This window comes from Saimiri boliviensis, chromosome 6 (assembly GCF_048565385.1).
Source record: "Saimiri boliviensis isolate mSaiBol1 chromosome 6, mSaiBol1.pri, whole genome shotgun sequence".
Taxonomy (NCBI): Eukaryota; Metazoa; Chordata; class Mammalia; order Primates; family Cebidae; genus Saimiri; species Saimiri boliviensis.
In genome coordinates this window covers 125791178-125818227 of record NC_133454.1, presented here as the reverse complement: position 1 = coordinate 125818227, position 27050 = coordinate 125791178, and the positions used below count along the sequence as shown (strand labels likewise).

Sequence of the window (27050 nt, the reverse complement as noted above, 5' to 3'; positions counted from 1 at the left end):
GTGGCCACGGACGAAGGACGCCGCCTGCAAAGCACTGAAACCTCAGGGCCTTCCCTGCAGGCCGGAGGCCTGCGTGAATGTCGGCCAGTTGCTATGGAGACCGGCCCGCGGTATCCCAGCATGCCTCGGGACGCAGCTGTCCAATTGTGAACACCCCCGACGGTCGCCTCCTGATGAAGCACACGGAAGCAGCGACGGTTCTGCCTCCGGGAGAAGAGGCAGCCGCGCAGGTCTTACGGGAGGCCGGCGGCAGCAACCGGTACCGGCAACCACGGGCACTTCTCAGGGAATCTCGGTCGTGAGGCCAGAGGCCCAGTCCCCGCGGTGCGTATCGCCATGCATGGCTTTTGGTTCAGCCTCTCGGGTTAGTCCAGCAGGGCCGGCACAATCTCCTCCTCCGAGGCCGAAGCAGCGATGTAACCGACCTGACGCGTGCTGGGCCGCGGGCCAGCCGGCAATGTTCCGGCCCTTTCCGGCTCATCTAGAAGGGAGCAGGAGGCTCCCTGGGCGCCGCTGAAAAGCTGGGTTGACCTGTGCGAGAGTGGGGAGGGTCTGCCTTCTCTGGGGGCCTGCCCCGGAGGAGCTGCCATTCTGAAAAGATAAATTGCCTGTGTACCGCGCTTTACAATGTGCTTTTCCATCCCTTACCACCTGCGAGCTCTTCAACACTCAGAGCAGGAATAGTTACCTGTTTTTTGCACCCGGGGCAAGGAGGGAAGGTTGTGACTTAACACACTTAAAATCAGCTGGAGGAGAGAAAGTCTTCTGGAAGAGATAGGACTTAAGCTGCGTCTTACAAATTGAATGTACTAACAGTGAAGAGGCATTGCAAATGTTGGGAACTGGTTTGGAAAACTGAGCTTTTCAGGTCAGGTTGAGGTCATTAGTGAAATTGTTGAGGAATGTGACTGAACGCTCACCTAGGCCAGGCTTACGATGCGTAACTTGACGGGACAGTTTGCTACCATTACAGGGACCGGGGACTGCCAAAAAGTAAAAGCTAATCTCTGCCTCACAATTTTTGTTGTTGTTGTTAAATTTGTATTTGCAAATCCTCCAGTCATCAAGTGAGCTAGTACTATGCTAGGTAAATAAGATGCGTGTGCAGCCCCTGCCCTAATGAGGCTCATCGACTGGGGGGACAGATGTGAGAATGGGCAAATAGGAGATATAAACAAAGCTTCCTGGAGGGAGTGCTGTCTGCAGTGTTCTAAAGGACTACAAAGCAGTGTCTAGAGAAGTTGGAAGCATATCACAGTGAAACAGAACCCTGCAGGGGGCCGAGAGATTATCTGCTGAAAGGACTGTTTATTCTTCCTCTTGGGTGATCTCGTGGCAGTACTTGGCACTATCAGTACAATTACTGCTGGGAAGTACTTGGCTTCCTTCTGAAATTCTCTTTCTCCACGACTTCGGGTTTGCCGCCTCCTTTGTAGGAGTCTCCTCATCTGCCTCTTTGGTGACCCTAGGAGTTCCATTATGGATGTCTTCTGACCACACACATTCTGCCTTGCTAGTCGCACCTTCTCCTGTGGCATGAAGAACTTGCTGTAGGCTGATGACCAAATCTCTGCAGCTCAGATTTCTCACTGAGACTTAAACGCATGTACCCCCCAGCTGCTTTCCTTCTCTTATTGTGGGTCTTTGCTACTGACTTGACCTGGAATGTTCCCTCGCTCAATCAGCACAGCTCACCCAGCTGGTCCATCTTCTAGAAGCCCTCCCTGCTGCATCAGGCTTCAGGTCCTGGTTACATACCCCTCCCTTGTACCCTGGTCTTAACTCTCCTCGTACCAGAGTTATAGTCTGCTCCTTTGCGCCTCTCTCCCAAGAACTTGTAAACTCCGTGAGGTCAAAGACAGTCACACTTGGGCCCCCTGCATACCATCGCGCCTGACAGTACCTAGCATATATTAGATGTTCAATACATGTTAGATGAGTCAGTAAAAGAATGTTTACCAGTGTTCAGTGTTGCCGAGCAGACAATTGAAATAAGCACTGAAAAATATTGGCATTACCCATAAGGAAGTCATTGGTTAATGGTAGAGGATCAGTTTCAGCTGAGATCGATGGGTACAGAAACACATCGAACAAGTGGGAAGTGAAACTAGGAACAGCCAATGTACATGAAACCCTGAAAAGTATAACTGAATTGGCAGACAGGGAGCAGTCAGGTGGAAGGGTGAGGTTTTGTGTTTCTGTGTTTTGTTAATGGTAGAAAATACTCAAGCACATTGGAAGTTTCATGGGAAGGAGGTTGCTAAGAGGGAGAAGCTGAAGACACAGAAGAGAGAGGGGAGCACTGACGACCTGAGGTCCTAGAGGAAGCAGAAGGAAATGGGATTTGACCCAGAGCACAGTGAAAGACAAGGGGATTGTAACATTATCAGGAAGAGAAGCTGAGGACATTATAGGCAGAAGAAACAGCTGAGGCAGAGGGCAGAAAGTAGAAGGGCAAGCACTGGCCGTTAGATGGTGGGCTGAAGGAGCTGGACCAGGAGGGCAAGTCCAGTTTGTGAAAGACCTTGAAAGCCCCAGTCAGAAATGTAGATCCAGTTCAGGTATGGTGGCACACACCTATAGTCCCAGCTACTCAGGAGGCTGAGCCAGGAGAATCGCTTGAACCCAGGAGGTGGAGGTTGCAGTGAGCCAAGATTGTGCCACTGCACTCTAGCCTGGTGACAGAGTGAGACTCCCTCTCAAAAAAAAAGAAGGAAAATTGGCTGGGTGTGGTGGCTCATGCCTGTAATCCCAGCACTTTGGAAGCCTGAGGTGGGCGAATCACAAGATCAGGAGTTGGAAACCAGCCTGGCCAACATGGTGAGATCCCATCTCTACTAAAAATACAAAAAATTAACTGGGCGTAGTGGCAGGCACCTGTAATCTCACTTACTCGGGAGGCTGAGGCAGGAGAATCACTTGAACCCGGGAGGTGGAGGTTGCAGTGAGCCGAGATTGCGCCACTCACTCCAGCCTGGGTGACAGAGCAAGACTGTCTCAAAAAGAAAAATTTAGGTCCAGTTCCATAGGCAGTGGAGAGTGCCCCCTAGGCCTTTCCTTTCTGTGGATCATAGCCTTGGCCAGTATTCCCAGGATTAGGATTGCCAGTGACATCCAAGAGCAGGAGCATTTCCACAGCTCCCAGGCTTCTGTGAGAGGTGCAGATGGCCATTTGCACCCTTGTCACCCAGTATGTGCTCAAGGTGTGGCCAGGCCAGTCACTTCCTGGCTGTCCCAATCTGGGGTCCAGTTGGGTTCAGCTCCCCACTGCCTCTTTCCCCCGCTGAACTGAGGGCAGCTGTGAGTGATGGCTTCATTCCTTCTCCCAGAGTCCAGATGCCTGTCCAGCCTCCAAGCAAAGACACAGAAGAGATGGAAGCAGAGGGTGATTCTGCTGCTGAGATGAATGGGGAGGAGGAAGAGAGTGAGGAGGATCGGAGCGGCAGCCAGACAGAGTCAGAAGAGGAGAGCTCCGGTGAGCCCCTGTGCACACACACACAGCCCCTATACACAAGCACGTATGCACATGTACACACAGCCCCTACACACAAGCACACACCACCCCTATACATAAGCACGTATGCACACACAGCCCCTACATGCAAGTGCATATACACACACAGCCTCTACACACAAGCACACATGCACACACCCCTACACACAAGCACACACGCACACACCCCTACACACAAGCACACATGCACACACATACACAGCCCCTGCACACGAGCACACACAGCCCCTGCACACATGCACACAACCTCTACACATAAGCACACACACACACAGCCCTTACAAGCACACGCACACACAGCCCCTACACACAAGCACACACACACAGCCCCTACACACAAGCACACATGCACAGATAGCCCCTGCACACAAGGACACATGCACACAGCCTCTACACGTAAGCACACACAAACACACGCACACACAGCCCCTACACACAAGCACACATGCACGTGCACAGATAGCCCCAACACACAAGCACACATGCGCACACACAGCCCCTACACACAGCACACATGCACATGCACACACCACTCCCACACAGAAGCACACATGCACATACAGCCCCTACAAACAAGCACACATGCTCATGCACACACAGCCCTTACATGCAAGCATGCATGCACACACACACAACCTCTACACACAAGTACACATGCACACCCACACAGCCTCTACAGACAAGCACGCACACACACACAGCCTCTACATACAAGCACACACACACAACCTCCACACAAGTACACATGCACACACACACAGCCTCTACACACAAGCTTGCACACATATATACACAGCCTCTACACACAAGCACACATGCACACACAGCCCCTACACACAAACACACACGCAAGATCGCACCAGCTTGCTCTACAACATGCTTCAGGGGGAGCTGCAAGAGCAGAGCCAGAGGCTGGATGCACACACAGCACACACACACACACACACACACAGCACCTATGCATACGCACACACAGCCCCTACACATGCACACACATGAACACACATGCACACACACATGGGTATCCGCCACTCCTCTCCAGAGCTAGCCCTTACTGGCCTCTTGTCCAGAGATGGATGATGAGGACTATGAGCGACGCCGCAGTGAGTGTGTCAGTGAGATGCTGGACCTAGAGAAGCAGTTCTCGGAGCTAAAGGAGAAGTGAGTGTGGGTATACCTTGGGCTGGGTCTGTGAGGATCTGGGATGAGGAGGTGGTGGGCCTGGAACTGGGCAGGCATGGCTGGTGCCCAGGGAGTACACGCCTGACATGGGGCTTGCTGTGCAATAGGGGCTGGGTATGTGTTTGCTCAAGAGCGATGGGTGAGCAAATGGGTGCACTGCTGCCTTCTCCCTACCCAGGCTGTTCAGGGAACGACTGAGTCAGCTGCGGTTGCGGCTGGAGGAAGTAGGGGCTGAGAGAGCCCCTGAATACACAGAGCCGCTTGGGGGGCTGCAGCGGAGCCTCAAGATTCGTATTCAGGTGGCAGGTCTGTGGGTGGTTTTGTGCCCTATTCCCCTCCAAGAACCCATGACACGCTGTCCCCTTCCTTTCTCATTCCTGCCCGGCCTTACCCTTTGCTCTTAGCCCTCCTTTGTGGGCACTGGGCTCCCCAGCCAAGCAGGGCACCTCCTCTCACCCTCTGCAGGGATCTACAAGGGCTTCTGTCTGGATGTGATCAGGAATAAGTACGAGTGTGAGCTGCAGGGAGCCAAACAGCACCTGGAGGTGGGCCTGACAGCATACGGGGTGAGGCGGGCGCAAGGCCTGCAGTGGCCTCCTCCTGTTCCTCCTGCTGAGCTATTGCCCCTCTTCTAGAGTGAGAAGCTGCTGCTCTATGACACGCTGCAGGGGGAGCTGCAGGAGCGGATCCAGAGGCTGGAGGAGGACCGTCAGAGCCTGGACCTCAGCTCCGGTGAGCGCCAGAGCCCGGCTCTGTCAACGCCCACCCTATTCTGGACTTCAGCTTTCCTATCTGCACAAGGGGACAGTCAGACGACCTGCCTCTTGGGGTCAGTGTGAGGACTGAAGGAGACCAGGCCTGGAAAGGGCCTAGCACACAATGGGGGCTCGGGCAGAGTGGGTCCCCCTGTCCTCTTCTGCCCCTGCTCTCTTTCCAAAACAGGTATCCGTGTGACATGCAGTCCCATACAGTAGCTGTAGTCCCCTCCATGTTCACAGTCCCAGTGTTCATGTGGAGTCCTGGAGTGGCAGGAATTGTCATTATCCCACTGTCCACTAAACAGATGAGGCTCAAGAAGTACAGCAGCCTCTTCCCAGGGTTGTGCAGTTGGGACGTGAACAGCCCTAAGGGGCTTCCTACCACGAGCCCAGGGTGGTGATGGGGCAGGGGAGGTGAGGCCAGGCTGGCCCATGGTGGGGGCAGAGGCTACAGAAGAGGGAGCGTCCTGTGGGCCAGCACCCCAATTTTGACTCTGGGTCTGGGGGCAGAGTGGTGGGACGACAAATTGCACGCCAGAGGCAGCTCCAGGTCTTGGGACTCCCTGCCGCCCAGCAAGAGGAAGAAGGCACCTCTTGTTTCTGGTATCCTTTCACCCAAGGTGGCCTAAAAGTGGGCAGGATCAGCTCCAGACCTGGGGTGGGGGGGTGTAGAGGACATGGAGGACAGTCACATAGATACTCTCATGGTTGCTCGGTGTCATGGTACCATGTCCAGGCAAATCCAGCTGTCAGCAGTTTCTTACGGGGTCCTGGGTCTCCCTGGGCTGTGTGGACCCTAGGAAAACAGAAATGGCCTGGGCTCAGTGGTGCATACCTCTTGTCCCAGCGCTTTGGGAGGCCAAGGCAGGTAGATTGCTTGAGCCCAGGAGTTCATTTCAAGACCAGCTTGGGCAACATGGTGAAACCCATCTCTAGAAAAAAACAAAAATAATCTAGGCATGGTGGTGCACACCTGTAGTCCTGCTACTCTGAAGGCCGAGGCAAGAGAATTGCTTGACCCTGGGAGGTTAAGGCTGCAGTGAGTGTGATGGTGCCACTGTACTCGAGTCTGCGTGAGGTTTGGCCTTTGAGGGCTTTCCGTCTCTCAGGGTTGTCCAAGTGGGTCCCCAGCTTTCCGTGGGCACCTTTGCTCATTTCCTACCCCCATTTTGAAAGTCCTGCCTGCCCCTGACCAGGGCTCATCTCAAACATTACCTCCTCTGTGAGGCTTCTCCTGGTCTTACCCCAGTGCCTGTGCCTTACTCTGGGGTGCCCACATTCCAGAGGGCACTGGCTGCCTCTGCCCCTCCCTAGGCAGGGTTAGCTTATGCTTAGTCCAGGGCCTGCTGTGCCTTCATCTGTCCTGGCAGAGTTGAGTCCTCTTGCGCCCCTGAGGGCATTCCTGCAGCAGCCAGTCTTAGTTATTACGGCCACCTGGTGCTGGAGAGCAGGCCCAGGCAGGGAGGGAGGCATCTGGAAGGCCGTGACTTGAATGAATGGGAGGTGAAGGCATGGAGACATCAGGTGGGGAGCACTGGGGGAAGGGAGAAGTTGGCTCTGGAGGGACAAGCCCTGAACCTGTCTTTGGATGGGGGATGGGGCCAGGTGAGGGCCAGTGCTACAGGGTGAGAGGGGATGGGCCTCAGCCAGCTGACCTCAAGGCGAGGTGAGGGCAAGTGAGGGACGGCAGGCAACACTTGGTGTCCTCCATGGATTTGGTTCCAGGAGGACCCCCGGAACCAGGGTCTAAGAGGTAGAACGTGGAACCTGAGCTCGGACCCGGGTCCTCAGCTCCCACTCCATGCTGTCTGCTGCGCCCCTACTCCTGAATGTCGGGTGGGTGACTCCGCCCCTGTCCTCATCACCTGCTGCCTCCACTGGGCTTCCTTGACCTCACCACAGGCCCGTACATCGTGTACATGCTACAGGAGATCGACATCCTGGAGGACTGGACAGCTATCAAAAAGGTGGGGCTGCTGCCGCCCATGTCCCCTGCCTCACCTCAGGGCCCCCGCACCCTGGTAGCAGCTCTGCCATCTGCAGGCCTAGGAGTTCTGTTCACCAAGGCTTCCCTACCTTTAGCCCAGGGTCCCTGGATCGCAGTCGGCTCACAAGTCCTCTTGCTCGAGGAGGCCCTGGGAGAAGGGACTTGTAGTCTGTGTCAGCCCCTTCCTGTTCCAGGGCACGTTTTGGTGGAGTGGGAGGGTGGTGGGAAGGCGGGAGAGCAGCTGAGCTGGCTGGCGGTCAAGTGTATGGGAGCTCTGCCTGGGAGGGCCTATGCTCCCAGCCCTGGGGGCGCAGCACTGAGGCAGCAGCCCGAATGCCACAGAGGTGGGGGGTGGGGACAGGGATTGCCAAGCTGGAGGTGGGCTCTCAGGGGGCTTTTCTTCTCACCCACCCAGGCTAGGGCAGCTGTGTCCCCTCAGAAGAGAAAATCGGATGGTAAGAACCATGGCTGTCATATGGCCTCCCCTTCCCCCTCACCATCACTTTCCCTCAGCTCAGCCTCCAAGAGGGAGCCCAGAGGGGCTGTGCCTGTCACAATCAGTGGCCCAAGACAGTTAAGATGATCTAGATTTGAGGGGTTTGCAGGAGTTTGAGGAGCAGGAACCAGGATGGCGCTGATGGAGCTCCCACTCAGGAGGGGACAGGGAGGGCCGGGGAGCTGCTCAGGAGGCCTGTCCTGGGCCAGCCTGAAGCCGCTCCCCTCAGTAAGTGGCTACTTCCCTCCTTTCAGCTTCCTCACTGGTGACAGTTTTCTCTTTCCTGCATATGCACAGGACCGTGACCCTGCTGTTCACAGCCAGGGGACCCTCAGAGCAGCTGGCATGGCACCCAGGATTCTCATCTTCCTGCTGCAGACAGGTGGACCCACAGGCCCCTCAGGGTCCACCCAGCCAGGCTCCTGTGGTGCTGCAGGGCCCTCCCCGCCTTGGCACTGGACTCCTCTGCCCTCCTCAAGGCCTGCACAGCTGTGGCTGTGGAGCTGACCTGGCCAGGCAAAGCTATTGTCTCCATCCCTGAGCCTCCTCCCGCTCCTGAAGATCCACCTCTTGGGGCTCCCCTGACAGAAGACAGCTGAAGTCGAAGCCACATCCTCCTGCTGACCTTGGATGCAAGCAGGCTCCCCGGCCTCTGGGCCAGGAAGCCAGGCCCCACTGGTGGGAACTCTGAGTCAGACGTGGTATCTGGAGGGCTGTCCACCCTGGCTGGAGCTGGAGGCAAACAGCCAGGCCCCCAGGTTTTCTCAGGGCAGTTCTTGGTGTCTGCCTCCCAGATTTCAAGGACTGGAATTAAAACCTTTCCTGGAACTCTGGCGTGCCCCGTGTGTGTGTGATTCACCTTGCAAGAGAATCAGAGCTTCTGTGGGGAGCGCCTGAACCAGGCCGGCTTCTGGGGTGCTGGCAGATTACCACTCCTTGCACTACCCAGCAGTGGCTGGAGCACTGTGCATAGGGCCAGTCTGGGGACAGGGAGCGGGGGAGGTGGGCGCTGGGCGGAGTCAGAAGCTGCTGGTGGAATGCCTCGGGTGGGGAGGGTGGGTGCATGTGCTTGGAGCCTGGGTCATGTCTGCACCTGTCCCAGTTGCCTGGCAGATTGTTGAGGCAGGCTGGCAGAGCCTGTGTGCGTGGGAGGCAGCCGACAGCAGCACCATGTGCTGGCGACCTCACAGCCAGACTCCCCCTGGTTAGCTCTGAGTGTCAGAACCACCCCCAGAACCTCAGTTAAGCAAAGAGGTTGGTTTCCATGGAGATGCAGCATCTTTTTTCCATGGCAACCTGAAATCCCAAAACCCAGGCTCAGGAATGAGTCATCTATGGACAGTAGAGGGTGCTCTCCCACAAGGCTGACCTGAGGCCGGGGCAGATGAGCAACTGACCACAGACCCGGAGGTGCCCTAAGGTCGAAGGGCGTGGCTAGGGCCTGTGGGGACTCAGTCGGGCCTGCTTAACCACTTCCCACCCACCTGTGCAATTTGAAGGGGAGGCTGCAGGAGGCCCTGTGTTGAGGTGGCACCCCCCCAGCTGGGGCCCTCAGAGTGGGGCTAGCTAGCATGGAGGGGACCCCTGACCACTGAGCAGGGTCCAGAACGGAAGAGGCAGTCACTGGCCAGGCGGGGTGGACACACAAGAGTTAACTGGCGGGTGTGACAGGCGGACCGCCCTCAGGAAGTGTTACTCACTGGGGATGTGCGCGCCTTGCCTTGGGGCTGGATTCTCTTCCTGAAGCCGAAGGAGCTCCCAGCCATGGAAAGCCCTGGAGAGCCAGACTCGGGCCTTTCTGGAGCCCGCAGCCCATCCAGCTTCACTCCTGGACACCTGGAGAGAGAAAAGTTAGTGAAGTTGGCATGGCAGCCAGGTGGGACAGGGAGGGGCTGTGAGAGGAGAGCCTATCCCGGGACAGAGAAGGTGGGAAACCCGGGAGCAGGGAAGAGGTGAGTAAAGGTCCCAGTCCCTGGCCCCTGCTCAGATCTGGGTGCCTGCCCCCAGGCCAGCCCAGGATCCACTGTACGACGTACCCGATGCCAGTGGCAGGCAGGCAGGCGGACCACAGCGGCCGGGGCGCGTTGTGAGCCTACGGGAGCGCCTGCTGCTCACCCGGCCCGTGTGGCTGCAGTTACAAGCCAACGCGGCGGCTGCTCTGCACATGCTAAGGACAGAGCCCCCGGGGGTGAGTCTTGCCCGACCTCCAGGGACTGGCCAGCCAGGGGTGGGAGAGAGAGGGGCTGGATGCCAAGGTCCTGAGCTGCCTGAGCCCCATCCACTTGCAGACGTTCCTCGTGCGGAAATCGAACACCCGCCAGTGTCAGGCACTGTGCATGCGGCTGCCCGAAGCCAGCGGCCCCTCCTTCGTCTCCAGCCACTACATCCTGGAGAGCCCTGGCGGTGAGGGGCTGGCCTGGCGGGAAGGGCTGGGAGCAGGGAGGTTCCCCGGAGAAGCACCTCACTTCCCTCCTCTCTCAGGCATCTCCTTGGAGGGCTCAGAGCTCATGTTCCCGGACCTAGTCCAGCTCATCTGTGCCTACTGCCACACCCGGTGAGTCTGCCCACAGGGTGCCTGGTGTCCACGGGCCCTGCTCCTTGGGACAGCCCATCCTCCCCACCCACTTCAGCCCAAGCATCCCTCACTCCCTTCTGCTCCCCTCTCTGGCCTCAGGGACATCCTTCTCCTCCCGCTCCAGCTCCCCACAGCCATCCAGCAGGCAGCCACCCACAAAGAGCTGGAGGCCATCTCCCATCTGGGCATTGGTAAGGGCTCCCTGCCACCCATTGCACAGATGGACAAGCTGAGGCTGAGGGGAAGGGAAGGCTCGCAGCACACAGCCTGAAGCATGTGCCTTTCCTTGCTTAGGAACCCTCCCCTAACCGATCCCAGAGGCCCCAGTTAGTTTCTTGTTCCCTAGAGTTCTGGAGCTCCTCCCTCAACATCAAGGCTCAGCGGGGCCCAGCTGGAGGCCCAGTGTTGCCCCAGCTGAAGGCCCGGTCCCCTCAAGAGCTGGACCAGGGCACCGGAGCCGCCTTGTGCTTCTTCAACCCCCTGTTCCCAGGGGACCTGGGGCCCACCAAGCGGGAGAAATTCAAGAGAAGCTTCAAAGTGCGCGTCTCCACAGAGACCTCCAGCCCCCTGTCTCCACCGGCCGTGCCGCCTCCCCCTGTCCCCATGCTGCCAGGGGCAGCCCCCAGACAGGCAGAGCGGCTGCCCCCTTGCCAGCTGCTGCGGAGGGAGAGCTCACTGGGGTATCGTGTGCCAGCAGGTGGCGGCCCTAGCCTTCCACCCCTGCCCTCCCTCCAGGAGGTGGACTGTGGCTCCCCCAGCAGCTCCGAGGAGGAGGGGGCGCCAGGGTCCCAGGGGAGCCCAGCGACCTCACCCCACCTGGGCCGCCGGCGGCCTCTGCTTCGGTCCATGAGTGCCGCCTTCTACTCCCTACTTGGGCCAGAGCGGCAGGTGGGCCGGGCTGCAGCGGCACTGATGCAGGACCGACACACAGCCGTGGGCCAGCTGGTGCAGGACCTACTGACCCAGGTGCGGGCTAGGCCCGAGCCCCAGGAGTTGCAGGGCATCCGCCAGGTGCTGAGCCGGGCCCAGGCCATGCTGAGTGCGGAGCTGGGCCCTGAGAAGCTGCTGCCGCCTAAGAGGCTGGGTGAGGCTCCATCTCTCCATAGCTCCAGCACTGCCCCGTCTGACCCTCTGCTCCCCTCCAGTACCAGCCTAATTCTGTTCTGCTGCTTTACAAACCCACCTTGTCTTAACCACTGTTCGGGAGAGTTCCATCCCCTCTCTCCCCCAACACTCCCATCTCACCCAGTCTACCTCCTCCTGCTTTCCTTGCCCCTCCTCCCCAATTCTACCCCTGCTCCCTTCTCTCCTGACCTCTGCCCCCACCTCCAGTCCTGCCCTGTTTCCCCTGACCCCTCCCTGCTCCTCGTCTGGCAGAGCATGTGCTGGAGAAGTCGCTGCATCGCTCTGTGCTCAAGCCTCTCCGGCCCATCCTGGCAGCCCGCCTTCGGCGCCGGCTTGCTGCAGACGGCTCCCTGGGCCGCCTAGCTGAGGGCCTCCGCCTGGCCCGGACGCAGGGGCCCGGAGCCTTCGGGTCCCACCTGAGCCTGCCCTCCCCAGTAGAGATAGAGCAGGTGCGCCAGAAGCTGCTGCAGCTGCTCCGCACATACTCACCCAGTGCGCAGGTCAAGCGGCTTCTGCAGGCCTGCAAGCTGCTCTACACAGCCCTGAGGACCCAGGATGGTATGTCCCTGCCACACCTCACCTTGCCCTGCCCCTCTGAGTCAGAGGCGGGCTCCCCAGCGGCAGGTCCCCAGGACCCTGGAACGGCACTGTGGGGGAGAATGAGCCCACCCTCCTGTCTCACAAATGGTGAAACTGAGGCCCAGAAAGCAGCTCGTCCTCTCCGCAGCCCCTCTACGGTTGCTAGGCCGGGGGGAGGGGTCACTGCCTAAAGCAAGGATTGCACCTGAAGTTTCTTCCTCTCACTGTGTCCCCACAGGGGAGAGCGCAGGTGCCGACGAGTTCCTGCCTCTGCTGAGCCTCGTCCTGGCCCACTGCGACCTTCCTGAGCTGCTGCTGGAGGCCGAGTACATGTCGGAGCTGCTGGAGCCCACCCTGCTCACCGGAGAGGGTGAGGGACCCCCACCAACTTCCCTGTCCTGGTGGGCCCTGAATAAGCAGGGAAGGGGAGAGGGGGTGGGGTGCCCCATGCCCAGCCTGAGCTGTGTTCTTCCACATTGTGTTCCAGGTGGCTACTACCTGACCAGCCTCTCTGCCAGCCTGGCTCTGCTAAGTGGCCTGGGCCAGGCCCACACCCTCCCACTGAGCCCCGTGCAGGAGCTGCGGCGCTCCCTCAGCCTCTGGGAGCAGCGCCGCCTGCCTGCTACCCACTGCTTCCAGGTAACAGGCCCTCCACCGTGTCCTCAGAGCCAGACACGATCCCCGCCCTATACCTTCCTGTCCCTGGTGAAGAGTCCAGACTCTGTAGCCAGATCCTGGGTTCAAATCCTAGCTCTGCCACTGGGTTGTGGGAACTTGGGCAAGTTACTTAACTACTTTGTGCCTCAGTTTTCTCATCAGTAAAACGGGGTAATAGGACCTACCTTCTGGGGTTGATGTGAAGATTAAATGAGTTAATGCAGGAGAGCGCTTGGGGCACAGACTGCATGCTAACAAAGCTTTGTCTCAGGCTCGTGAGCTCCCTGCTGGGCTGTCCTTGCACCTGCAGCTGTGGCCCACGAGCCCACCCCTGGAGCTCACAGAGCTTTTGCCACTTGGTTCCTCCGATGGATTTCTACCTGCCCACCTGTCCCTGCACAGCCCACACTGGCCCCTCAGCCAGGACTAAGTACTTGCTTTCACTTCTCCTGCATAGCACCTTCTCCGAGTAGCCTATCAGGACCCCAGCAGTGGCTGCACCTCCAAGACCCTGGCTGTGCCCCTAGAGGCCTCGATCGCCACCCTGAACCAGCTCTGTGCCGCCAAATTCCGAGTGACCCAGCCCAACAATTTTGGCCTCTTCCTGTACAAGGAGCAGGGCTACCACCGCCTGCCCCCTGGAGCCCTGGCCCACAGGTTGCCCACCACAGGCTACCTCATCTACCGCCGGGCAGAGTGGCCTGAGACCCAGGGGCCTGCAACAGAGGAGGAGGGCAGTGGGCAGTCAGAGGCAGGGAGCAGAGGGGAGGACCCAGGGTGCCGGGGAGATGGGGACGCTGGGGTCAAAGCCGGCCCCAGGGACATTTGGGAAGAGTCCGAGGCAACTGCTGAAGGGGGCCAGGGTTGGGACCGGGGAGGGCCTGCTCAGCCAGGGGAGCCAGAGGCAGAGGGAAGCCGGGAAGCAGAGGAGTAGCTTGAAGTGGCCAGAAGGGGTCACTGGGGGCGGGAGACCCAGAGCCTGTTGAGAAGTCCTTTCAGCGCCAGTAGCCCCACCCCAGGCTCCGTCCTGTGTGTGCCATCACCTTTGTCTGATACTTGTCTCTGGGGAATCTGGAGGAACTGCCACAACTGAGGAAATAGAATAAAGCTGAGGGGGCTTGTAGGACCCCCAGACTGTGTGCCCAAGGCTCCTTGCCTCTTGTTCTTCTCCCAGCTGAGGGCGAGCCAGCCTACAACGGGGAGTGTGTCAAGTAGGGACAAATCCAACCACCCGATGGCCAACCTCCAATGTGGGGAAGGTGGTGGTCTCGGCTGCTTTCACGCCCACCCCCATGTGTGCAGCTCAGGCTGGGCTCTACCCAAGCAGCCCCCACCAGGCTCGGACTTCTGGGCTCTGAAAGGTTCCAAGTCCTCCTGGGGGTCAGGAGGATTTAGAGGCCACAGAACAGCAGCAAAGGCTTGAGGTCCATCCCTGCCCTTGAAACCCAAAGGACCTGCACTGCGAGCCTCAGTCTCATCTGTAAATCGGGGACACTACTGCTGCCCTGCCTGGCTCCCAGACGTGTTCCAGGAATCAAAATGTGTGATTTTGCTACAAGCAGAGCTCACTGCAGAAAGGGAGGGAGGGAGGGAGCTGGGCTGCTAACTCTCCTGGAGTCTGGTCCCTGCCAGACAGGGCTCCCACCTGCTCATGCCCAGTCCAGGGATAGAAATCAGGCCCTGGGGAGAAAATACCCAATTTACAGTCTCTCCCCAAGACTGGAAGTCCTCCCAGTCCCTCCAGCATCTCCAGGAGATCCACTGGCCGGCAAATAAGCTTCCAGAATGGAGAGGGGCTAGGAAACCATGCTCTCTGCACAACACTTGGCCCTCACAAAAGCTTTACCTGGCCATGGCTTGTTGGGCCCACTGAGGTTCAGGAAAGTGACTCCCAGGGTGTCACACAGCAAGTCCTTAAGGGTTCCCCCACCCAAACCAGGGCATCAGGTTCCAACTCCATCTACAAAGGCTGGGGAGCCCCCAAGGGAGCCCAGAGCAGGCTGCAAATCTAAACAAGGAAAAAGTGCCGACAGCCAACCACAAGGGGGCGTGTACGGCCCAGGAAGCTGCTGAGAGGGTGACCACCCACCGAGGGACAAGGGCACTTCCAGGGTTGCAGCAGCGAGGTGGGGGGTGTAGAGGGGGATCCCTGGCCATACATTCAGGCGTTAGGCAACCTGGGGACAGCGTAGGGGCCGAGGCTTCAGGCCCTCAGGTCCCCTTAGAGTCTGGGTCTGGATAAGGCCAGCCTCTCCGGGGCCATCCCCAGGAAGGAAGGAATTGTCCCCCTTTGGAGGACTACCCCAGAGGCTCTCTCCTCTGGCACCGAGCACAAAGGGACATCGGTCCACATGTCAGACATGACAACTGGGTGGTGGAAATGGTGGACATTGGCTTTTTTTTTTTTTTTTTTTTTTGAGAGAATTTTGCTCTGTCGCCTGGCTGGAGGGCAGTGGTACGATCTTGACTCACTGCAACCTCCACCTCCTGGTTCAAGCGATTATCCTGCCTCAGCCTCCTGAGTAGCTGGGACTACAGGCATGGGACACCACACCTGGCTAAGTTTTGTATTATTAGTAGAGAGGAGGGTTTCCTCATGTTTGCCAGGCTGATCTCGAACTCCTGACCTCAGGTGGTCTGACCACCTTGGCCTCTCAAAGTGCTGGGATTACAGACATGAGTCACTGTGCTTGGCCAGACATGGGCTTTCAGATGAGCGATCCAGACACAGTCCCGTTGCAGGGCTCCCAAATTTCTCACTAGGCCACTGGCAGCTCTTCCCTCCCCACTTGCACGTCATCCCAAGCTCCTTGCTGATAGGAGGTGTCCCCTTTGGTTCTTCTGTCCTTCCTCCCTGTTTCACCCCCTCCCCTGACCTCCTGCAGTGCCTCGCATAGTCCAATGCTAAGCACAAACACCATAGGTGCTCAATAAATGCTGTCCACTGATTGGAGTTTGATAACCAGGAGTGAGGGACAGTGAGGCAGAAACCTAGGGAGTATAAGGGAGGGCTGGGTTCTGGGAATCAAACACAGGATGTGTCAAGCTCAGTCCCAGAGGAAGAACCTGGAATGTTTATAGAGGGTGCTCTGAGGATCCCAGGGGCCGGATGTACAGCTAGTCTCACGGGAATGAGGCTCTGGGGCCTCTGCAAGCCCTTCCTACCCTTGTCAGGCTCAGCAGACTTGACCATCCCCCTTCCCACCCTCCCCAGTGATGGAGCACCACAGGGGGCTGCCACTGCCTAAGTCTTGAGGTTTTTCTTCTCAAGAAACTCTGGGCCAGGCGCGGTGGCTCCCACCTGTAATCCCAGCACTTTGGGAGGCTGAAAACGGTGGATCACCTGAGGTTAGAAGTTCGAGACCAGCCTGGCCAGCATGGTGAAACCCCATCTCTACTAAAAATACAAAAAGGCCGCCGGGCACGGTGGCTCAAGCCTGTAATCGCAGCACTTTGGGAGGCCGAGGTGGGTGGATCACGAGGTCAAGAGATCGAGACCATCCTGGCCAACATGGTGAAACCCCATCTCTACTAAAAAAAATACAAAAAATTAGCTGGGCATGGTGGTGCGTGCCTGTAATCCCAGCTACTCAGGAGGCTGAGGCAGGAGAATTGCCTGAAGCCAGGAGGCGGAGGTTGCGGTGAGCCGAGATCGTGCCATTGCACTCCAGCCTGGGTAACAAGAGCGAAACTCCGTCTCAAAAAAAAAAAAAAAAAAAAAAAAAGGCCGAGCACGGTGGCTCAAGCCTGTAATCCCAGCACTTTGGGAGGCCGAGGTGGGTGGATCACAAGGTCAAGAGATCGAGACCATCCTGGTCAACATGGTGAAACCCCGTCTCTACTAAAAATACTAAAAATTAGCTGGGCGTGGTGGCGTGTGCCTGTAATCTCAGCTACTCAGGAGGCTGAGGCAGGAGAATTGCCTGAACCCAGGAGGCGGAGGTTGTGGTGAGCTGAGATCGCGCCATTGAACTCCAGCCTGGGCAACAAGAGCGAAACTCTGTCTAAAAAAAAAAAAAAAAAAATACAAAAATTATCTGGGTGTGGTGGCATGTGCCTATAGTCCCAGCTACTAGGGAGCTGAGGCAAGAAAATTGCTTGAACCTGGGAGGTGGAGGTGGCAGTGAGCTGAGATCCTGTCACTGCACTCCAGCCTGGGCAAGAGAGTCAAAAAAAAAAAAAAGACAGGCCGGGCGCGGTGGCTCAAGCCTGTAATCCTAGCACTTTGGGAGGCCGAGGCGGGTGGATCACGAGGTCGAGAGATCAAGACCATCCTGGTCAACATGGTGAAACCCCGTCTCTACTAAAAATACAAAAAATTAGTTGGGCATGGTGGCGCGTGCCTGTAATCCCAGCTACTCAGGAGGCTGAGGCAGGAGAATTGCCTGAACCCAGGAGGCGGAGGTTGCGGTGAGCCGAGATCGTGCCATTGCACTCCAGCCTGGGTAACAAGAGCGAAACTCCGTCTCAAAAAAAAAAAAAAAAAAAAAGAGAAGTAACGAAAAGAAACTGATTGGTCAGGGGTCTAGGTCAAATCAGCATCAACAAGGACATGATGATCCTGAGGCAGAGCCTCCAGGCAAGGCAGACAATAATAGGCCAGTGTAAAAGCAGTCTCATTAGCTCCATTTTACAGATGAGGAAGCTCAGGTTTGCTCAGGGAAAGTGCCTTGTTACAGGGCAAAGTGCTCGGACACCAGGTTCTGCAGTTCTCCAAAGCAGAGGGACTGATTTGTCTACTCAGCCCTCCTATCAAATATCTGTTATAGGCCGGGTGAGGTGGCTCATGCCTGTAATTCTAGCACTCTGTGGCCAAGGTGAGCGGATCACCTGAGGTCAGGAGTTCGAGACCAGCCTGGTCAACATGGTGAAACCCCATTTCTACTAAAAATTCAGAAATTAGTTGGGCACGGTGGCTTGTGCCTGTAGTCCCAGCTACTTGGGAGGCCGAGACAGGAGAATCGCTTGAATCTGGGAGGCAGAGGCTGCGGTAAGCCAAGATTGCGCCATTGCACCCAGCCTGGGAAACAGAGCAAGACTCCCAAAAAAAATCAAACAACAACAACAGAAATGTCTGTTACAGACCAAGCACCAGGCACCCCCAGCTCCAGCCAAAGGGAAACATGTTACATCTCTCTATCTGCATGGTGTGATTTGGGCAGAAACTGAAAGTCCACTGTGTGCTAGGGAGTCCATGTCACCCCTCCCCCAGCCTTTGTCCTTATGGAAAAGGCGCCAAGGCTCCAAAAAGTGATGTGCCTGGTCCAGCATCCCCTGCAGCAGGGCAAGACTGGAACTCTGACGTTCGGATCTGTTAAAGAGCAGCCAGGTCATTTCCTTACTTGGAAATGCTGCCCTTATCACTCCTAATGTCACTGTGGTTCTGTATGCAAGTTTATTGTCTGTCTCCCTCACTAGAATGTCAGAGCCAGCACCACCTTGCTCCCAGCTAAATCTCAAGGGCCTTGAACAATACCCGGGCCGGAATTGGCACTTGTGAGTCTATGTGGAATGACTGATTTGGAAAGACGCAGCCTAAACTGTCCCTCTGCTTTCCTGGGGTGCAGGGTGGTGAGTCCTTCATCGCTGCCACCAGGGGTGAGCATGCCTCACTCCTGGCCCCGTGTGGGGTCCCCTCCACTGAGAAGGCTGTCCAGAGGCCCCAGGGGACTCCATGCTCCTGGCCTGGTGCTGGGAGGAAAGTGCCTGGCAGTGAGTCCCTGGGACTGTCCTTCAAAGGGGGGCCCTGCAAATGGGGGTGAGAGAAGGGCCGAATACCCCTGGTTCTGTGGGCCAGGGTGCTCCAGGATCCAGAGGCCTACTGGGTGGCCTGAAAGGGGTGCAGTGGAAGGCAATCATTGAGACCCAACCCACCCTGCCACACCTTCAATACAGAGCGTCTAGCACCCTGCCATGGCCTTACAACCCATGTTCACACCCACAATTAACACACAGTGACACCATCTGACCCACATTCCCACACAGGGTGCACACCCTGCCAGCCACAGGCACGTGCAACCACCCTGGGGCACCCCCAGGATGAACAGGCACACCCTGACACCGTCAGCCATTCACTCCTGTGGGACGGGACACAGAGACACACTAGTGCCCCTCCTCCCAGATACACCCTGACACAGACCAGCCACCCACACAGACATCCCTCGATCTACAAACACAGAAATATTTCAGCACCCTCACTGTTGGGCTCAGAGTGTGACTCCAGACACACACACATGCATGGGGGCAGGCTGACAGAGACACATGGGGACCGCCTACACGGGGACCTCATGAAGCACTAGACCTGCCTGAGAACTGCCACCAGCACACTCAACCCCCCCACTCAGACGCAGTGATGCACACTCTCCCAAGACATGGCACACGGCTGCAACTTCCCACTCTCCAAGCATTAGAAGTTCAAAAACACACACAAAGACAGACACACACACAGAGACACACCCAAAGACAAACACACATGCAGAGACACACACAAAGTCAGACACACACAGACACAGAGACACACAAAGATACACACACAGAGACACACATAAAGACATATACATACATGGACACACACACAAAGACACACACATACGCTCAGTGACACACACAGACACCTACAGAGACACATAAAGACAAACACACACATAGACACACAGACACAGAGACACACACAGACCTTTTATACTTTGGGGCACACAGAAGTGGTCGAAGCCCTCCCCTGAGTGGCCTCACTCCAGCCCTGGCCTGCCCCACCACGACTCACACACCCCAGCCCATGTTGGACCCTGAGGAGATGTGGGTTGTTGAGAAGACCCCCATGAGGGGCGTGGCGACCCCACCAGCCAGGCAGGAGGCAGAGGCAGGCAGCGTTGGGCTGTTGGGTGGGGAGGCCTGAGCTCATCAGATTCCAGCCTGAGTGATTCACGGGGAAGAGCCTGGGGAGGACCCTGGTGGGGACACTGGCCCAGGGGCTGGGGCTTTTGGGGCCCGAGTGGGCTTTGGAGCACAGGGTACTGGGTCCAGAGTGAGCCTTGAGTCTGGGGGCAGAGGGCTTCCTGAGGGGGTGGCCCAGCCTGAAGTATGCCTGCTGGCCACAGCCCCTGGGAGGGGCTTGGGGCTCAGAGCTGAGCCGCAGGATGAGACAATCGGCCCTTCCCACCCACCCCACCCAGGGCCAGGGCCCTTGACCCCACGCCTTCCAGGTCCCAGCAGCTGGGTGTCTTTAGCAGGGGTTAGGACAAGGGTTGGGGGCAGGGGTGGGGTGACCCTCTTGGCCCATTTTGGCCCCTCAGGCCTGAGGCTCTCAGCTCAAGTGGACTCCAGAGGCTCCAAAGGGCTGGGCCCGCCTGGCTGGGTCAGGGCCGACCGGGTTATAGCCCTGCACAGCCCTGCCAGGCAAGGCCTCTGCCAGAAAGGCGGGAATGCACGGGCTGTCTCTGCGCCAGGGATGTTTTCCTGCTGAGATCGAGCCCTCTGCTCCTGCCACCCCCAGACCCCACCCCCAACCCCCGCCTCCTGGGCCAGTCTGATGCTCAGAGGAGGTGGGGCCCGCAGGGCCCAGACCCAGCTGCAGGGTGACAGGAAGAAAGGATGGGGCTGGGGGCAGGGCGGGGGCGCAGGAAGTGCCTTCCTTGGAACTCTGCACCAAAATAGTCCGTTCTGTCCCTATTCTGAGTCTCAGGGTCCCACTGGGACGTGTGTGTCACCAAGGAGACCCTCAGCTGGGAGGGGCCAGTGCTGACCTTAGTCTGGCTTTTGCTAGCACCTCCCTCCCTCCACCCTCCACCCCTCCACCCCCACTGCGGCCTCTGCCCCACTTTGAAGTCCTAACATAAATATCATGTCTGCTTGGGTTCCCCTTCCCGGCCTGGTCACAGCCCCCAGACCTGGCTCCCACCCCAGCCAGCCCCAGGGGATGTGATGCCAGGAGACAGGAGGGAGGCCTGGACCACCCAGGGAAGGTGGCGAGCCAGAGACCCTGAGACAGAGACAAGGAGACACCAGACATGGAGAGGGGAGATGAAAGTGAGCAGAGAACAGAGAGAGAGACCCCAGAAACCAACCTGGGATGATCCTGAGGCAGGAGAGGAGACAGAGAGACTCCAGAGACAGAGAGGGAAGAGAGGGGAGCAGAGAGAAAGACCATACAGCCAGAGAGACAGAGTGAGACACTGGGGACAGTAAGGGGCAGGAGGAAGAGGGCACGGGACAGGAAGCAAAGAGGAAAATAAGAACCTTCAGAGAAGTTTCCAGAGACAGGGTGGGAGGAGGCAGGGATAGGGTAGCGGGGGGAAGAACGTGGTGGAAAGATAAATGTCCCTGGCAAGTGTGACCAGCCATCTTGATTTCTTGGTTGGGATTGGCGGGGGCATGGGAGGTGTCCTAGGACACGGGACTTTCAGTGCTAAAACCAAGAAAGTACTTGGCAAACCTAGACAAGTTGGTCACCCTGGGTGCTAGGCCTCTGGCAGACACTATGGGGACCACAGTGTCCACTCCACAGGCACCCCTTGCACAGGTGAGGAAACCGTGACCCTGAGAAGGGCTGCTTCAACAGTGGGCTGGGTGGCCTGGGCCCTTCTAGCTCTGACACGTGCTCTGGGACTCCCTTTCTTGTGGCCAGATGTTCAGGTCAGGCTTCTGCCAGGAGAGGGAACTGGGGTCCCAGTTGGGCCCAGGTTGGACAATCTGGGGGCAGCCATATGCTGCTCCCTCACAGCTGTGGGCACAGGTGTGGGCTTGTGGGGACACACACACACATCACCCAACTGTGCATTCATAGCAGTCCCAGGCCTTTGCAAGCACACATGTGCACATGCACACACACACGCACACACACAAGCACCCAGGAACACAATTTGGCCTCTCGCCATGGTAAAGACACCCCCTACCCTCAGCCCCCTTCAGCTGGCAGGATCCTTTACCCTCAGGGGCTAGACCTGGTCTGGACCACACTTTTCCTGGGCCTCCCTTCACCAAGCCTATTTCTCCCACCTGGCCCAATTCCCAGCACCACTGCCTCCCCTTCCTGCAGGGATCTCCCATCCAGAAGCACACAGGGTGGGGAGGGGGAGAACCCTGCAATTGCTCCCTCCCCTCCCAACTCCTGCCTGGGGTAGGTGCCAGGTCTGGAATGGGAGGGACCCCCAGCTCCTACCCAAGACCAGGCACCTCCCACCCACCACACGTTAGCCCTTCCTCCAGACAGCCTGAAGGCTGGGGTGGTTTGGGAAGAATTTAGACGTGGAGGGAGGTGGGGGATGGGAAAAGAAGGAAAAGAAAAAAGGAGGTGATTTGTACACAAAGCAATGTGCTGCCTCAGCGGCCTGGCATGCCAAGGCTGTCCAGGACGCCTGCCTGGGGGGCGTCCCCCAATCACACTTGATACCCCACCCTGGCTGTTCCACAGGGCCCTCTCTGGGCCAGCCCCTCTTCAGGCTGCCCTCACCCTCACAGGCCCACACGCGGCATCCAAAACCACCATCTGCTTCTTGCCTATCCCAGTAGCTGCAAGACAAGACTCCTTGGGCCGTGGGCTTCTGTTTTCATGTTCTTCTTCAGGTGATTTCCCCTCATATGGGCCATGATCAGAGCAGGGACCCCCAGCCTCCTGACCCCCGATGTGAGCTGAGCCTGGCCTCCTGAGCTTGGAAGGTACATTGTCCCTACCCTCAGGTAGGAAGACATGTTGGGCTCAGAAGCCAACAGAAAACAGGCTGTGTGGTACCAGGGGAAACATCACAAGTGATCCCTGCCATTGGTAGCCTAAGCTGCTCTGCCCTCCTGGGCTGCACTTCTGCAGAGCCGAAGAGTTCTGTTCTGAGCATGTCATTCTTCATGGTGGCTGCTAGGTATGACTCAGGACCTCCCACTTCTGCCTGTGGCCCTGTATTTAAACATGCAGCTCAACATGTTCTCATCCACACATCTGCCCACCCTCCCATCTATCCATCCATCCACTTACTAATTTCTACATCCTTCCATTTAGCCTCCTGTCCACCCACCCACCTATCCACTTATTCTACACGTAATCATTCTCCCACCCACCCATGGATCCATGCATCCATCCATCTATTCACCCATGCATCCACCCACCCACCCATGCATCCATCCATCCCATGCATCCATCCACCCACCAACTCATGCATCCACACTCCATCCATCCACCCACCGACCCACCCATGCATCCATCCAGCCACCCATGCATTCATACATGCATGCATCCCTCCACCCACCCATGCATCCACACTTCATCCATCTACCCGCCCAGGCATCCATCAATCTATCCACCAGTGCTTTCATCCACCCACCCATGCATCCATATTCCACCCACCCACCCACCTACACACCCAGGCATCCATCCATTTACCCATCTACTCATGCATCTACCCACCATGCACCCATGCATCATCCATGCTTGCATGCACCCACTCATCCATGCATCTACCACCCATGCATTTATCCATCCATACCCCCATGCATGCATCTATCTATCCATACATCCATCCACCTTCCACCTAAGCATCCTTCCACCCACTCATGCATCTGTGCATACATGCATCTGTCCATCTACCCATCCATTCATGTATCCACCCACCCATACACGCATGCACCATCCATGCATCCATCCACCCACACACACACCCACTCATCAACATCTATATATCACCCAGCCAGCCACCTACTCATTCATCATTTATGCATGCATCCGTCCATCGTTCATCCATCCATCCACTCATGCATGCCTCCATCCATCCATGCATCCATCCACCCACACGCCCACCCATTCATCAACATCCATGCATCTACCCAGCCACCTACCCATTCATTCATCATTTATGCATGCATCCATCTATCCGTTCATCCATCTATCCACTCCTGCATGCCTCCATCTAACCATATATCCACTCACCCATCCTCCAAGCATTTACTGTATCAAGTAGCATCTTCTCTCTGCCAGGCTCAAACAAGCTAGCCGGAAGAACAAGATCTCAACCAACCCCTCTCCAGCCCCTCAAACCCAGATCCCTGGTGCTATGCCCACTGCATCCCCCAGCCCCACTAGAGAAACAGTTCTTGGGCAGCCTCAACTTTACCTCACACAATCTTGGGGAGGCTGCTGAGTGCTGGGCACCCTCCCAAACTGGGCAACCAGATGCATCTCCAAGTCTCATTCCCAACCCAACAGACACTTGGCCTCGCAGAGGCCAGAGGTGCCCCCTCCTGCCTTCCCCATCCCTCATGCTGACTCAGGCTTCCTTCCACTTGCAAGTAGGCCCAGCCAAGACATCTGGAATTCGGCCTTTGATCTTTCTTCTCCTGCTTTGCTTGCTTGCCCCCCAACCCCTCACCCCCACAGAGGCTGGTCTCCTGACCTCTGATCCCATCCACCCACTTGCCAGGCGGCCTGCAGCCGTCTGTCCCCTTAGACGCCCCAGTACTGGCCATTGTCTGAATCACGACTGGGCTCGCCACACCCTTGGACCAGGCTCAGGGCTGCCCCTAAGGAGCCTCCAGAGGCTGCCTCCCCCAGCCTGGCCCGCCCTGCCGCCGGGCTCTCCAGCCAGCGTCCTCCCCTTTCCCAGACTATTGCAACAGCCTCCTAACTGGTCGCCCCTCCACCCACCACACAGGAGCCATGGAGGTCTCTCATCATGCCTCTCTTTCCTGTGGCCTCCAGAAGGGAGTCCCAGACTTTCAGGAACAACTTCAACACCTTTCAAGCCAGGCCCCTACTGCCTTTCTGATATGCTCTCTTCACTCCTTCTCATGATCCCTGACCATGTCCCCCACTTCGGCCTAGTGGAGTCCTTTGTATTCTCCAAACCCACCTTGAGTTCTGCCACCTCAGTCGCTTTGCCTGGGCTGTGTCTTCTTCCTGGTATGTCTTCCTCCCATCTTGTTTTTGTTTTTTCGAGACTGAGTCTCAGTCACCCAGGCTAGAGTGCAGGTGCAGTGGTGTGATCTCAGCTCACTGCAGCCTTTGCCTCTGGGTTCAAGCAATTCTTGTGCTTCAGCCTCCTGAGTAGCAGGGGCCACAGGAACCCACCAACACACCTGGCTAATTTTTGTATTTTTTTTTTTTTTTTTGGAGATGGAGTTTCGCTCTCGTTACCCAGGCTGGAGTGCAATGGCGCGATCTCGGCTCACCGCAACCTCCGCCTCCTGGGTTCAAGCAATTCTCCTGCCTCAGCCTCCTGAGTAGCTGGGATTACAGGCACACACCACCATGCCCAGCTAATTTTTTGTATTTTTAGTAGAGACGGGGTTTCACCTTGTTGACCAGGATGGTCTCGATCTCTCGACCTCGTGATCCACCCGCCTCAGCCTCCCAAAGTGCTGGGATTACAGGCTTGAGCCACTGCGCCCGGCTAATTTTTGTATTTTTATTTATTTATTTATTATTATTATTATTTTTTTGAGACGGAGTTTCGCCCTTGTTACCCAGGCTGGAGTGCAATGGCGCGATCTTGGCTCACCGCAACCTCTGCCTCCTGGGGTCAGGCAATTCTTCTGCCTCAGCCTCCTGAGTAGCTGGGATTACAGGCACGTGCCACCATGCCCAGCTAATTTTTTGCACTTTTAGTAGAGACGGGGTTTCACCATGTTGACCAGGATGGTCTCGATCTCTCGACCTCATGATCCACCCGCCTCGGCCTCCCAAAGTGCTGGGATTACAGGCTTGAGCCACCGCGCCCGGCGCAATTTTTGTATTTTTAATAGAGACAAGGGTCTGGACGCAGTGGCTCACACCTGTAATTCCAGCACTTTGGGAGGCCGAGGTAGGTAGATCACGAGGTCAGGAGATCGAGACCAGCCTGGACAACATGGTAAAACCTCGTCTCTACTAAAAATATCCAAATTAGCTGGGCATGATGGTATATGCCTGTAGTCCCAGCTACCCAGGAGGCTGAGGCAGGAGAATTGCTTGAATCTGGGAGGCAGAGGTTGCAGTGAGCCGAGGTCACGTCACTACACTCCAGCCTGGTGACAGGGTGAGACCCTTTCTCAAAAGAACAAAACAAAACGAAAATAGAGACAAGCTTTCTCCATGTTGGTCAGGCTGATCTCAAACTCCTGGCCTCATGTGATTGGCCTGCCTTGGCCTCCCAAAGTGCTAGGATTACAGGCATGAGCCACTGTGCCCTGCCCCAATCTTTGGTTTTTGACTTGAGGCCTAACTCTCAGACTCTCCTCAAATGATGCCTAAAGGAGCTACAGCAAAAAGAGAATTGGAATAAGAATAGGAGACCTTGGTTCTAGTTCCACTCCTGCCACCGACACTCTTTGAAATCCCTTGTACCTCAGTTTCCGCATCTGCAAAAAGGCCTACCGATTATTGCCAGAGGTGGTCTGACTTCATGGGGAGGGCCGGCAAGTGTTGCGGACAAGTGGGCTTTGGCTGCAGGAAGAATCCCAGCTCCCTGACTGTGTCTACCTGAGCCAGGTGCTTCATGTCTCTGAAGTTGATTCACGAGGCACTGTGAATGAGTCAGGAGCTTTCCAGTCTTGGGCATAGAGTGGGGAACAAAATAACAACCCTGCTCTCATGGAGCGCACAGTCTCCGAGGGCAGAAGTTCTCCTCTTGGGGTGATGTTGCTCCCAGGGAACATGATATTTGGCAATGTCTGGAGACATTTTGGATGGTCCAACTGGAGGGATGCCACTGGTATCTAGGTAGGAGCCAGGGACACCGCTAAGCACCTTGCAATGTACAATGCTGTCCCTATAGCAAGTAATTATCCAGGCCGGAATATCAATGATGCCAATGGGGTTGGGAAACCTTGGCTAGGGGATGCTGAAAATAGATGCTTGGGGGCGCGAAGAAACATCAGCACTGAAACAAAGGATTTTTTAGCAGCATAACTTTTACATCCTGGACTGCAGGAAGGATACTGTCACTAGCCATCTTGCCACAAGAGCACAACGAACAAAGGAAAACAGACAAATTTATCCTTTACGCATTTGGGGTTATCCTTATTGCTGTATCTGATCTCTGTTGGCTGGAGCCAGTCCTCACAATCTAAACTAAAACTCGATTGGCTAATAACTTGAAACTTTTCTAAACAGGTAAAAGCAATGGAGAGCTGGGACATGCCTGTGAGCACATCCAGCACAGATATTTTGGTTAAAGTACAAGGACATAGAATGTACTCTGTGCCTATAAGCATGGCAT

The 27050-nt window shown here is 56.7% G+C and overlaps 2 protein-coding genes across 5 annotated transcripts; both read left to right on the top strand.

Moving 5' to 3' along the window:
- Positions 1–25: 25 nt before the first annotated feature.
- Positions 26–8765, top strand: BRMS1 (BRMS1 transcriptional repressor and anoikis regulator). The gene is made up of 10 exons (XM_003937742.4): positions 26–324; positions 3330–3475; positions 4585–4675; positions 4875–5002; positions 5162–5241; positions 5332–5428; positions 5965–6057; positions 7357–7421; positions 7857–7896; positions 8235–8765. Exons 2-10 carry the CDS (start codon positions 3337–3339, stop codon positions 8240–8242), a joined length of 741 nt encoding a protein of 246 aa, XP_003937791.1. The 5' UTR covers positions 26–324; positions 3330–3336; the 3' UTR covers positions 8243–8765.
- Positions 8766–9701: 936 nt separating this feature from the next.
- Positions 9702–14012, top strand: RIN1 (Ras and Rab interactor 1). Of its 4 annotated transcripts, none has more exons than XM_039470314.2 (10): positions 9702–9787; positions 9945–10125; positions 10226–10340; positions 10419–10491; positions 10612–10703; positions 10859–11596; positions 12076–12195; positions 12455–12586; positions 12704–12855; positions 13331–14012. In XM_039470314.2, exons 1-10 carry the CDS (start codon positions 9702–9704, stop codon positions 13805–13807), a joined length of 2166 nt encoding a protein of 721 aa, XP_039326248.1. In that variant the 3' UTR covers positions 13808–14012. The 4 variants fall into 4 exon arrangements, with proteins under 4 accessions (XP_039326248.1, XP_003937790.1, XP_074257827.1 ...); XM_003937741.3 differs by having other exon boundaries at positions 11890–12195; XM_074401727.1 differs by having other exon boundaries at positions 9740–9813; positions 11890–12195.
- Positions 14013–27050: the final 13038 nt, after the last annotated feature.

Excerpts from the sequence above, each read along its gene's own strand:
- RIN1 (XM_003937741.3), top strand. The coding sequence starts at position 9,702 with ATGGAAAGCCCTGGAGAGCCAGACTCGGGCCTTTCTGGAGCCCGCAGC. Across the intron at positions 10,704-10,858 it reads CATCTCCCATCTGGGCATTG|AGTTCTGGAGCTCCTCCCTC; the intron begins GTAAGGGCTCCC and ends CTTGTTCCCTAG. Across the intron at positions 12,587-12,703 it reads CACCCTGCTCACCGGAGAGG|GTGGCTACTACCTGACCAGC; the intron begins GTGAGGGACCCC and ends ATTGTGTTCCAG.
- BRMS1 (XM_003937742.4), top strand. The coding sequence starts at position 3,337 with ATGCCTGTCCAGCCTCCAAGCAAAGACACAGAAGAGATGGAAGCAGAG. Across the intron at positions 4,676-4,874 it reads TTCTCGGAGCTAAAGGAGAA|GCTGTTCAGGGAACGACTGA; the intron begins GTGAGTGTGGGT and ends CTCCCTACCCAG. Across the intron at positions 7,422-7,856 it reads ACTGGACAGCTATCAAAAAG|GCTAGGGCAGCTGTGTCCCC; the intron begins GTGGGGCTGCTG and ends TCACCCACCCAG.